The sequence below is a fragment of the Notamacropus eugenii genome, chromosome 5 (assembly GCF_028372415.1).
Source record: "Notamacropus eugenii isolate mMacEug1 chromosome 5, mMacEug1.pri_v2, whole genome shotgun sequence".
Taxonomy (NCBI): domain Eukaryota; kingdom Metazoa; phylum Chordata; class Mammalia; order Diprotodontia; family Macropodidae; genus Notamacropus; species Notamacropus eugenii.
In genome coordinates this window covers 113,054,140-113,068,188 of record NC_092876.1, presented here as the reverse complement: position 1 = coordinate 113,068,188, position 14,049 = coordinate 113,054,140, and the positions used below count along the sequence as shown (strand labels likewise).

General features: G+C 38.3%; 1 protein-coding gene across 1 annotated transcript in view; it reads right to left on the bottom strand.

Annotated features, from left to right (window-relative positions):
* Window positions 1–10,102: 10,102 nt before the first annotated feature.
* Window positions 10,103–14,049, bottom strand: part of RAB38 (RAB38, member RAS oncogene family) — a 55,300-nt gene continuing 51,353 nt past the window's right edge. The window contains exon 3 of the mRNA XM_072610606.1: window positions 10,103–10,925. Coding sequence (XP_072466707.1) covers window positions 10,773–10,925 — 153 coding nt within the window. The 3' untranslated portion in view covers window positions 10,103–10,772. The remainder of the gene's footprint in view (window positions 10,926–14,049) is intronic.

The following is a 14,049-nucleotide window of genomic DNA, read 5'->3' as shown; positions in this document are numbered from 1 at the left end:
TTTCTTATAACAAATATCCTTAGTCAAGTAAAACAAATTCTTTCAATGGCTATAGACAAATCTATACATATATACATATGTGTATGTATAATATATTATACATGTACATCATTCTGGACTCTAAATCTATCAATAAAACCCTATAGGAAGAGATAGAACGCTATGTTTCATTTAAAATGACAATAAAATGTGGTCATATCATTAATGTGATGGAGGACTAAAGATTTTCTCTGATCTCCATGACCTCTCACACTTGTGTAAAATAGAAATTTTGTGTCAAAGATAAAACAACTTCAGTTGTCTCCATGGTCTAGGACACCAAGAAACCAATATAGGGTTAAAAACAAATTAAAAACATGAACTGATACCTACCCTGAGCTCATTCAGTACAGACACCCCACCTTGCCCCATCACACACAGACAGAGAAGCCATGCTAGCTGACCCAAAGACACAACACATGGGCTTGCAATAAAACTCAACCCCACACTGGTCTCTCTTGGCGAGGTACTAAGAAAGGTACTCTTTGCAATGCTGTGGAGATCCAGGCTGTATCTTACTAGGGCCTCAATAGAAAAGCAGTGCCTTAGTGGCAACATTATAGAATACATAACATCTCTGTAGGAGAGTGGAGGAACAGAAGGAAAGGGGCATTTAGGAAATTGATTTTTTGAACCCAAGTTAAGATTTTATATTTATTGCTGTTATATTTCATCTTATTTGGTATACTGAGAAATTTTCAAGTCATTGAACAGTATGTCAGGTTTTTGACATTCTCTGATGTAGTAGAGATTTCATTATCCCACATTTTGATTGATTGTTTTTCCCTATAAGTCTTGTTTCCTCAAATCTAACATATGCCTGTTGCAGCTAGGAACTCATATCTTTTAAGGACTTTGCGCTACAGGCTAACTCTAAGGGCAACCAGAGCACAATAAGGCAGCTAGAGGTAACTGACCTGGCACAATATCCAAATCGCTTAATGATAATCATCATTGTTTGCAGGATTACTGAGAGGTTTCCTCTCTGTGAACCACCTGATGAGATAGGTCATGGAAGTAGTATTACTTTCATTTCACAGTTGATGAAACTAGAGTAAAAAGGACTTGAGTTCAAATTTGACCTCAAACACTAGCTGTGTAACTCTGGGAAAATAATTTAGCCTCTTTTGCCTCCGTTTCCTGAATTGTAAAATGGAATAGTAAGAGCACATACCTCAATGGGTTGTTGTGAGGATCAGACAAGATAATAATTATACAGTGCTTAACACAGTGCCTGGCATATAGTAGGAGCTTTACTTCACAGTTGAAGAAGCCTGGGAGAGGTTAAGACTCTTGGCCAGCCACACAGCATTGAAGCACCAGGGCCAGTATTTAAACTCTGACTAGACTGAGTTCAAGGACACCAGCATCACATCTGCTCTAATAGAATTTCTAAAAGTCCAACTCACAAGACAAAACAGGATGATGTACTGCTGAGTGTGTAATGTGAACTCTTTGAAGTACTGTGCAGAAAGCCAAGCATGTCCCCCAAAGGTTTTGTCACAACTCTGAGAAAGTTTTATTGTTAAAAAAAAGAGATATAATCTGTTCCATCTGGAAATTTTAAATACCAATGGTTTTCCACATCCAGAGAAAGAATTATAGAATTGGAATGCAGAATGAAGCAGACTATTTTCTCTTTTGTTATTTTGTTTTGTTTTGGTTTTTCTCATGGTTTCTCCCATTCGTTTTAATTCTTCTATGCAACATGATTAACGTGAAAATGTGTTTAGTAAGAATGTATTGTCCAACCCATGTAAGATTGCATGCCATCTTGGGAAGGGTAAGAGGAGGGAGGGGGAGAAAATTTAAAACACATGGAAGTGATTGTCGAAAACTGAAAACAAATGAATAAAAAAAATACCAATTGTTTGTTTCCCACATGCAATATTCAGCATGCATCCTAAACTTACCAATATTCCTTATGTGCTCAAAAATGCATTACTTTAAAAAAAAAAGGAAACAGTTTTGTGATTATAAGAAAAAGCATTAAATCTTATTGCAGACAAATGCTGAGGACTTCTTCACCTCCTTCTAAGAAGCACTTCGAGCCAGGGATGTGCCAAAGCTAGGTCAAACTGGCTCAAAAGGGCTGGTTGTTAAATTATCAGTAATAATTCACATCTTAGAAATCAGCAAATGCTACAAATTAGGGTTTAATTTGCTAGGCTGTTGATTGTCTAAATGTCAGAAAGTGATGGAGAAAATGTTAATAATGAAGATTAAACTTAAAAGCATTGTTAAACATTTATCAGCACACCCCTTGTGTTTGTCCTTTGTTGTTGAGGAAAACCATGCCATCAGAGAAACGATGGCATGACTTGCACTTGACTTTGTTTTGAGTGAGGGAGGGCTGTGCAGGTCACCAGCCTCACTTCCCCTCCAGAGCCATCTGAATCCAGTCATCTCAGGATGACTGCAGATGACCCACGGTACAGTGGGAGATCTTGGGCCCTTTAGGCCAAGGTCTTTGCAGGTACTCACTTAGGGTGAATAGGCCTGTTTAAGAAGTAGCCAGGTCATGGCCCCTGTAATGAGGTCAAGAAAAGAGAGACATCAGACTGGGCAGCACACCCCTGTTGAGAGCTCCATCTGGAATCTCTTCTTCAGCTGGGTGGAGGGACCTCATCCCTTTCCTTTCAAAGTTTCCTGGTGTTCATGGAGTCAAGAATTCCATGAATAATTTCAGAAGGGTAGAGGCCAGGAGAAGCAGGATGCAGTTCCCAAATAGATAGTTTAGTACATCTGGATATGTATGTTACAGAAAAAATAGCAGCAGTTGTTGATCAGAGATCAGTGAACTTGACCTTTTCTTAAAAAAAATTTGTGGATGAATGAATAAATAGTTTATTAAGTGTTTACTACATACAAACTAAATATACACAGAAAATAAATGCATACATGTATGCGTAATTTTGAAAGCAGCTGGTGGCACAGTAAATAGAACTGGGCCTGGAGTACAAAGGACATGAGTTCAAATCTAGCCTTAAATACTAGCTGTGTGACCCTGGGCAAGCTGTTTAGTCTCTGTTTGCCTGTTTCTGTAATTATAAAATGGGGGTAGTGACAACACATATCTCAAAGGGTTGTTGTGAGGATCAAGTAAGATAATAATTGTAAAATACTTAACACAGTGCTTGGCACATAGTAGGTAAGATATATATATACACACACATCTATAAATGCACTTATTTACCACCCCTTTTATTAATTATTTCATTTTTACACTGTGTGGACCATGCTTGTACAGAGTTGTTTGGGTACACACTACATAGACTATGAGTTCGTTGATAGCAAGAATTATTTTTGTCTTTCTTTATGTCCCCAGCACTTAATATGGTTCCTGGCACATAGTAGGTTCTTAATAAATGTTTATTGACTGAATGATAACTATATTTCAGCATAATTAGTTTCCTTAGTAAACAATTATATTGAAATAGTTATCAGTATTGATATGTATTTTATTTGCATTATTATACATTTTATGCATTTAAAAACATGATTCTGAGAAGGGACCCACAGCACAAAAAAGATTAAGGACCTTGTTTTCAGAGCTCAAGGAAGCCTTGAAAATCATATAATTCAAACTACTCCTTTTATAAAGGAAACATGACAGATTTAGAACTGTAAGTGACCTTTGGAGACATCTAGTCAGACCCTTTCATTTTACAGGTGAGAAATTTGAGGCCCAAGATGTTAAATTACCTGCTCATGGATACATAATAGTAGAACCAGGATTTGAACACAGGTTTAGACTTCAAATCCAGAAATCCAGCACTCTTTCCACTGTATCACATTGCCTCTACAAAGGTCTAACATTTTTTCCTGATAAAAAAGCACTAGAAACCAAAAAGAGTTCAGAATTACTCAGGGTTACCCAGTGAATTAGTGATATGGCTCTAATTCATATTCACATTATCTTACTGCATGGGTCCCTTTCTAACCAGGGGACTGGTTGGTGGCAGACAGACCTTTGGACTGACAAGGAAGACCTAGGAAGGTAAAAATGATCCAGGGGCAAACACATTGGGTCTAGCACCAGTCTCCCAGCAATTGGCAAGCACATACTGAGCATCTCCTCTGTGGCAAAACTGGTGTTAGGTACTGGAGAGAAAGAATGAAATAGCCTTTTACCTTAAGAAGGTATAATATACATATACATACATGAATATAGAGATAAAGAGAGAGGGGAGAGAGACAGAGACAGGGGGAGGGGAGGGAGAAAGAGATGAGGGGAGAGAGAGGGAAGGGACAGATGGAGGGGGAGAGAGACAGACAGAGAGAGACAAAGAAAGAGAGACAGACAGAGAGAGAGAGACACAGAGACACAGAGAGACAGAGAGAGAGAGACAGAGAGAGAGACAGAGAGAGAGACAGAGACAGATAAAGACAGAGAGAGACAGAGAGAGAGAGAGACAGAGAGAGAGAGACAGAGAGAGAGAGACAGAGAGAGAGACAGAGAGAGAGAGACAGAGAGAGACACTATATAAAATCAATGCCAGGTAGTTAGATGGGAGAAAGGAAAGGCATCATGTGGAAGGTTATATTTTGGTTAAATGCTGAAGGAAGTCAGGGATTCAGTTTCTCTTTTTGTTGTTTGTTTTGGAAGGGGGAGGTGAGGCAATCGGGGTTCAGCGACTTGCCCAAGATCCACAGTTAGTATGTGTCAAGTGTATGAGGCTGGATTTGAACTCAGGTTCAACTAACTCCAGGGCTGGTGCTATATTCACCACTCAACCTAGTGGCCCTAAGTTGCTTTTCTAAGATTTAGAGATGAGGGGATACATTCCAGGCATGGGACAGAGCTGGTACAAAGGCACAGGAAAGGAGTTGCAGTGCCCTGTGTAAGGAACATCCAGAAGAACAATGTAAGGGAGGAGGGCATTGATTAAATAGAAAGTCAAGAAAGGATCAGAAGTTCTTGATTCAAATCTTGGCTCTGATGTTAATTTGTTTGCCATGGGCATTCCTCTCTCTACCTTGATTTTTCCACCTGTAAGAGGAGAGAATTGAATGAGAGGAGCTCAACATGTGTTCAGATTGGAAAACCTATAAATTACAGACACTTATGTGGCAGAAATCCCTGGATCCCCCGCTTATGATTAGGAGATCTGTTTCCTTTGGGCAAATTCTGTGAAGGAAAACTGAGCCTTCACCATATAGGATGATCTCTCCTTTTTTTCAATTGATAATTTTGCTACTTGAACATTCCTCTTCCAGTGGTTTTCCTTGCATAGTAACTATTCCTTGTACTTAGAACTAGTCTGTTTGTAGAAGGAAAAACTCTTCAGGCTTTTCCATGAACTGTAATTATAGGGAGACCAAAAATCATTCATTAAGTCACCACCATTGCAGAACAATGTTGAGCAGCCAACTGGCCTCGCCACAGACTAAATTAAAGGGAAATATTTCAACCCCTACTGTATAAAGAGATGAATGATGAAACTTGTGGTTTCCAAATCTCAGAAGAAGTACATGCAATCCCTTGCTTGCTGGGATCTATTAGAAGTCAATGAAGAAGATCAATAGAATTTAGAAGATAGATAAGGATGGAAACACTGTGTGCCAGGTACTTTGCTAAGTGCTTTACAAATATTATCTTATTTGATCCTCACAAGAACCCTGAAAGGTGGGTGACATTGTTCCCATTTTACAGTGGAAGAAACTGAGGCTAATAGAAAGTAAGTCCAGGTCACATAGCTAATAAAGTACTTGAAAACAGATTGGAACTCAGTGCTTTCTGATTCTAGGTTCGGTATTCTATACACTGAGTCAGTCAGCTGCCCCAAAGAAGCAAGAATATTAAAAGATAAATGAAGAACAAGGATGATGAAAATCTAAGGGTACAGAGAGAAGAGGTGGGGTTCATTCAAACAGGATGATGACAAGAGATGACTATAAAAAGACTGAACCACGCAACTCTTAATTTGCTTATTTTTCTTCCAAGGAGAATAATCTTTGGACTGGGTACAACAGAATAAAAATAGTTAATAGGAAGCAGAAGCCCAAGGTAAGTGACTTTTCAAGAAGCATTAAAATGAATTTAAGTCACTCGGGCCAGAAAACTACATTCTAAAGGATCCAAAAGCTTGACAGTTATGAATACTGAGCTAGAAAGGTCAGTGATCTTTGAAAGATCATGGGGAAATGGCAGGAATAGGAGGAAATGTTCCATTTTTCAAAAAAACAAAACCAAAAAAAAAAATGGGAGAGAGGGAAGAGGGTGGGTTTTGCAAATTATAGACCAAAGAGCTTGTATTTTATTCCTGGCTAAACACTAGAACATGTATTTTCCATATATCCATCCACTTTTCTGAAGTTTTTTCTTCCTTTTTTTCTTTGTTTAAAGGGATATTTTGTCAGATCTGGATGCCAAGAAAAAAAATACCCCCTCAATTGGGGAATGGCTAAACAAATTGTGGTAGCTGCATGTCTGTGTTGTAACAAATGATGAATATAAGCATGAACCCTCACAAAATAAAGTTATCAGAGACAGAAAAACAATATACACAGTGACTAACAATGTAGAAAGAATGAAATAATACAACATAATTTAAAAAATGAGTGGTACAAAATTACAAAGAGCAAGGTTGGCCCTCAAAAAGAGATATGAGCTCACCTTCCCTCCCTCCCTCTCCTCATTTCTTGTCATTGAAGAGTAAGGGTACAAGCGTGGAACACTTCAAATAATAGTAAATTATTTTAATGTATTAATCAGAAGTTTTGCTGATTGTTTTTTCATCCTTCTTTTTTGTTTTTAAATCTTTCTTATAAGGATGGTTCTCTTGGAAAGAGTAAGGGGATAGATATAGGGTGAAAACTAGGCAATATAGAATCAAGACAGAAATAAAAACTTTTTAAAATTTATTTTAAGGAATGGCTCACTAGGAAGAGAACTAGGGGGAAATCTAGACAATGTAGAAATAATATATTGAAATAAGAATCTATTTTAAAACAAAAAAAATTCTAGAACACATTTTTACTGAGATGGTTTGGTAATACTGGATTAACATAATTTCTTTTTTTGACAGTATAACTAGACTGGCAGGCAGATCAGAGACATGTAGACTCAGTATACTTAAATTTGAGTAAGCCATAGAATAAAACATAATATGTCTGCAGACAAAATGAAAAGATATGGGCTACGTTATAGACAGTTAAGTGAAAATAGAACAAATTGAATGACTAGCCCCAAAGAGTAATCATGATTTGGGATTCTTTCATGGAAAGCCCAAGATCTGTCTTTGGCCTTTCGATGTTCAACTTATTTGTTTTTATCAGTAACTTGAATGAAGGTAGTTGCCATGATGGCCAGATTATCATATGCCAGCCTGGTACAGTGGATAGGACGTTGACCTTATAAAACTGGAAGATGTAGGTCCTATCTCATCTCAGACATACATTATCTCCTTGACTCGGGTGAGTCATTTAACGACAAACAAATGCTATCTATCTTAATAACGAACTTGACACTAAGCTTTAAGAAAGAACTATGTTAGAAGAACTATCTTATTATAAAAACTATCTCATTCATGGAACATATATTAGGCTTGAAAATGTGCACATTGAATAAAGATTAACATAAAGTTCTACACTTGGATCCAAAAAGATTAATTTCACATATAAAGAATGGGGATGAAAGGGCTAGAAAACAGTTCTGGTGATGAGGACCTGGAAATTAGGTATGCCATTCTCTATCTCACTAAGAAGGTATAGCATTCAGAACAAAAGACGTAACCTAGGTCCACTATAATCTGCCCTGTTTAGGCTACATGTGAAAGATTATCCCATTCTGGGCACCGCATTCTAAGAAAGACATGGACGAGCTGGAATGTGTCCACAATACAGTGAATGGAATGGTGAAAGAACTGGATGTGCCATTTAAGAACCAGAAATGGATAGTTTAGAAAAGAGAAGATTTCAAGTAGATGGGCTAGTTGTCTTCAAGTATTTGGAGGGTTCTCAAGTAGAATTAGTTATGCTTGGTCTGGTGTGCTTGGCCCGGAAGGACGGAATGAGGAGGGACGGATAGAAGTTGCAGAGGGACGCTTTGGCTTGTTTTAAGGAAGAACTTCCTGACCTTCAGTGGTAACCAGATATGAAATAAGCCACCTTAGGAAGCATTGGGTTCTCTTTCATTGGAGGCCAATAAGCTGAAGTTTGATGATCACTCATTGGTACTTTGTAGATGTGATTATTAGTCAGGTGCATGTTGGACCAGATGACCTTTGAGGTGCCTTCCAACTGGGATTTTATGACAAAGCATTTAATGAAATTATTGTGAAAGTTAATGGGAAAATTACAAAAGCAACATGGTACAGTAGGAAGACTGACTCCCAGTTCTATGACTCAATCCAATCCAATCAACATTTATTAAGTGCCCACTATGTGCCAGGGGCTGGAGATAAAATCAATAAAAAGAAAGATAGTCCCTACCCTCAAAAGAGCTTAGTCTATCAGAGGGAAATAACACATAGAAGGAGGCAGGAAAGTGGGGAGAGAACACCAGGGAGTACACAGGCATTTTGTTCTATGGAATTAATGCAAGGCAGAGCTGCAGATGCAGAGTAGAATGAGCCAAAAAGTCCAGTCTTTGAGGAGATTGCTACTGCATTCTTCTATCCTCCATCAGAGATGAGGAGATGGTGTCAGTCAAGGCTTGAGTTAACAGCAGCATGGTGGTGGAATTAGAGGGGATGAGCTTATCCTGGAAGGGGCAAAGTATTTTGAGAGCTGAAACCAGTCTAAGTAGCTGACATGAACTCTCTTACCTTTAGTTTCCTTACCTGTCAAGGACTAAGATTCCTACTAATTATGATTCTGCTTACAAAAACCTTATTGATGTAATGGAAAGAGAGAGAGCTGACCTATGGAACCACCACTGCTGACATATGCTCACTATGACCCTGGGCGTGCTATTTACACTCTCAATGCTCTAGGGAAGGCAGTTGTTGCAGAGAAGGTGTTAACAACATTGGTAAGAGGAAGCTGCTCACCAGTTCTCCTACAGTAAAATCAGATTTGGTTCCCATCCCAGTCCCTATCCTATTCACAAATTAATTAATTAATTAAACAAACAAGTGAGTGAATGAATGAATACATAAGTAGATAGATGAATGAATGAATAAATAAATAAATAAAATTGATTGACCCACAACTTTTCAAGTGCATAAGCATTATATAAAGTGAGGTATGCATGTCAATGTTTTGCCGAATTGTATTTCATTTCTTGATCAGAGGCTTGAAGACGTTTTTCCTACTTTCAAATCAAAGTAGGGTAAACACACACATGTTCCCTTAGAAGTAAAACCAATTCACACAAGAAATGTTCTGATTCTACTAATTACTAGTCATGTGAGCTTCAGGCAAGCCACCACAGCTCACTAGATTTCAGGTTCCTGACAAAGGAGGTGAGGGGATTGGATTTTTATCATTTCTTTGTTGTATTTCAGATTTAAAATTCAATGTTTCTATGTAGTGGTAACAGACCTGGTTCTAATAAAGGTATTTTCATAATTTCCACAGAGTGAACCTTTCCAGTCACTTTCCTGAGTTAAATCTTCAAAATGTAGTGGTGACAGAACTAGGCAAGCCAGGAGATGAGAATTGGATTCTAGTCCCAGATGGCAGTAGCGGGTCAAGCTTGGAGTCAGAAGGCCAGAGTTAGAATCTTGATTCAGAAACGTAAGAGCTGAGTGACCTGGGGCAAAATACTTCACCTCTCAGTCTCAGTTTCCTCATCAGTTAAAATGGGATAATAATGGAGCATACTTCACAGAGTTAAGTTAAATCTTTAAGTGACAAAATATGCAAAGCATCCCACAAACCTTAAAACACTATGTAAATGGTAGCTATTACTGTTATTATTAATAATTAGTTGTGTGATCTTAGGCAAGGCCCTTTCTTCTCTGAGGCTCAGTTTCCTCATTTGTAAAAGGCAGTGGGGGTACCTAACTTCTAAGACTCTTCTGAATGATAAAATTTCATGAGTTCATGAGATTATCGTGAAAAATATGCTTATGCAGTCAGAAGAGAAAAATAACACAAAGGGACAGAGAAGCCATGTGTTTCCATGTTTTATTTTTCACTTCAGAAAAAACAACAACGTATAATATATATATCTTACAAGTCAATGTTAACCCCACAGCTTTGGTTAGAAGTAGCTGGTAGAAAGGCACTTAGAGGGGAACGTTTGTACACTGGTTTTCAACATTTAACACAAACTACTAAGGACAGGGAAGAGGAAGGACTCATAGGCAGACAATTAACTTTTTGTGGTTGGTGTGTGTTTCTGAAGAGCTAAAGTCAAAGAGGATCTTATTTCTGCCTGGAGGAAAGATATCTCTGAATGGCACAGTCAGCACTTGAAAGGCCTATGGGACAATCAGCAACTGTCTTGCCTTCCCCTCATCTGTCTATAATACTCAAAGAATCAAAGGGTTCTGACACTGACCCTCTTCTAACTTGATGGACGGTCATAAACCATTGATAGTCATAAACCAGCAGGGGTTGGGATTTTGTAAAAGATTTTCTCAAAACTTGTAAACACTGAGTTGGTGATTTTTTTGAAAAGGGTTAATAGGTTTTTCTCTCTTGCAGGACAGAGGAGCAAATCTTTGTGCTTTAGAAAGCATGTATTTACCTATCCTGGCATTCAACAGAAATAATAAATATCCAGTCACAGCTGATGGAGCCATGGAATAACCCTCGAGAGATTCCCACAAATCAACAGCCTAGGACTTGGAGCAGCTGGAGCACCTGGAGATCTTGGAGGAAGGAAGATGTGGTTTTATGATGTCAGTTTCCACAGACTGCATCAGGTCACTCTCACTGGCAAGTATGTGTTTCACCAGGCACTTGGAGGCTTCGTCGATGTTTATATTTTCCTAGAGTGGAAGAGCAAATGGACATTTTCTTAGGCAGTACACAGAGATGATCACGTATGGGTCATAGCCCCAGTGTGAGTGAGATGCATATTTTAGTGGCTAATTTGTAAAGCCCTTTTTCTCTAATCTCCCCACCCCCTTCTTCATCCTATTCTGTTTTCACTCTCACTTTTCTCATTAAAAACATTCCATATTTCAGTTTTTTTTTTTAATTCAGCAAATGCTCATGAGCTACAAGACACTGTGCTAGATAATAGTGATGCAAACTAAGTACAACATAGAATCTTCTCTCAAGGGGGTTAACATCAAATAAAGATGTAGCAAAATAATTAAGCCAAGGGAAATGTAAAGAAGTGGTGGAAAAGAGCTGAGGAAATCAGAGGAAGGAAGTATCTCGTACAGCTGGGGTGGAGGAGGGGTTATCTGAGAGGGCTGCAGAGAGTAGGTGGTACCTGAAACTAGAACTTGAAAAACAGGAAATATGTCAACAGGCAGAGGTGGTGGACTCTCAGTGCAAAATGAGGTATACATGTTGGACATGGCTAACATGGCAATTTGTTTTGCTTAACTAAGCAATTTGTTATGAGGTTTTTCTTTTCTTTATTCAATAGGGTGGGGGAAGCAACAGAAAATGAATGTTTACTGAAAAAAATGTAAAAATATGAAGGTTAGAAGGTGTCTATTCCATATGGAGAGGATGGTACAAGCAAGGTCTATATTCAGTAAAGGGTCTGCTTCCCACCGTGCCACCTGCTCCTAGCTTCATGGATTCTTCTGGAGAGAATAAGGCATCTCTTCGGATCCCACAGTTTCTCCTTCCGTTGTCCCACAATGGCATCTCCCACATCAAGGGATTAAAATACATTAAAACTGACTTTCTATGTGATACGGATCCACCTACCCCACACCCCCCAGGCTCCAATTTCTTCATTTTTAAAATGAGGGTGCTACATTAGGCTAAGGGCTCTTCTTGTTTCATGGACCCCTTGGACAGTTTGCTGAAGCCTAAGAACCCTGTCTCAGCATAATTCTTTTTAAATGTGTAAAATGAAATACATATAATTATGAAGGAAAATTTTGAAGGAAATCATTATCAAATATTAAAAAAAAGTTCATAGAACCCAAGATTAAGAATCCCAATATGAGATAATTCCCAAAGGTTTCTTCTAGTTTTAAATAGTATGGTCCTATGTCCAAGGAATTCTTTAAAATCATCCCATCATGAATTTATGAGTGAAGTAGGCTTTTTTCTTTCAAATATGAGAATTATAGGACATTTATAAATGGTATAAAGTTAAAGGAGAATGTAGCCAGATCTGTGCAAATCCATTTTCATTTCTTATCAGAAAAACCACTGAACTTCTTGTCCTGTTAATCCTGGATCAGCTGCATCATCATCAGTACCATTAATATTCTGGCAGTGCTTTGCGTGGAACTAGATCCGGGTCTAAAAGAGCCCAGCTAAGTAACAAAAGCAGGCATTTATTAGATATTTTACAATTACACAACATGGTCATATACACCATCTCATCTGAGTTTCCCAATAACCCAATAAAGAAGAGTTGGCAAATATTTACTGGCCCATTTTTCATGAAGGACCCTGAGTCTCAGGAAGAGGGAGTGATTCATAAAAGGCCACAGAGCTAGTAAGTGTCAGAGACAAGACTTGAATTCAATTCTAAGGGCCTATGAGTAATCATTCATATAGTCCATATCACTGGGTTTCCTGCGTGCAGACACACCGTCGCGCGCGCGCGCACACACACACACTGCAGCTACTGAATAGGAATATGGATTATTTATATTGTTACAGTGTGAAGAGATACTGAGAATGCCTAATACTCTAGGCTGTCATCAGACTGTGTTATGGTCTAATCCTTGCCTCTACTGAGAATGTGACTTTTCATATGCATAGATCCCTTAAAAATAGGCTTTAAAAACCACCCACAAACTATCCTTAAGAACAGATGTGCTCAAAACCAATAAAGGGCAATGTGGCTTGGTATTTAATTTTAAATCAAGATTGAACACATTTTCAAATACGTTATTTTTATATAGCTCCGGCTGCAAGTTGCTGTAGAAAGAACAACAGATCTAGAGTCAAAGAACATGGGTTCAAACACCAGGTTCAAACACTTATTATCTGTATGACCCCAGCAAATCATTTCCTCTCTGGGCCTCAGTTTCCTTCAATTTTAGAATGTTTGCTTTAAATATCTAACTCACAGGACTGTCATAAAGCTCAGCCGAGTTAATGAGGCATAAGAGATTTAAAAATCAGCCATTACAGAATCATGGGATGTTAGCATGGAAATGAGTTTGCAGAATATCTGTTCCAATTCCCTTATGTGATGGCTGTGTGATCCTGGGCAAGTCACTTCACCTATCTGCCTCAGTTTCCTTAACTGTAAAATGAAGATCATAATAGCACCAACCTTACAAGGATATTGTGAAAATCAAATGTGATATTTGTAAAGGGTTTAAAGTACAGTACCTGGCATAGAGTAGGCACTTAATAAATACTTATTTCCTTCTTCCTTCATCCCTTCCCCTTTCTTCCTCCCTTCTTTCTTTCCTTTCTTCCTTCCTCCCTTCTTTTTTCTTTCTTTCCTTCCTTCTTTCTTTCTTCCTCCTTTTTTCTTCCTCCTTTCCTCCCTTCTTTCTTTCCTTCTTTCCTTTCTTTCTCCCTTCTTTCCTTCTTTCCCTTCTTCCTCCCTTCTTTCCTTTCTCCCTTCCTTCCTTCCTCCCTCCCTCCCTTCCTTCCTTCTCATCTCCTGTTGCAGATGAAGAAAATGTGTCTGAAATGAACTGTCCAAAAATCAGAGTTAGGGCTTAGAGTAGAACTCAGGTTCTCCATTTTCCAGTCCCTGGATTAGTGCTTTAAGAAATGCTACGTGATAGTTTCAGTCCAGGAAGTAGTGATTTTAATCTCTGGAGGGTCCCTAACCTTTTTTTGGATGTGTGTCACAGACCCCTTTTGCACACTGATGAAGCCTACGGACCCTTCAGAATGTTTTTAAATACATAAAATAAAACAAAAGGGATTACAAAGTAAACCAATTAAACTGAAATAGTTATCCATCCATTTATCCATCCAACCATCTATTTCTATCTATCTATCTAT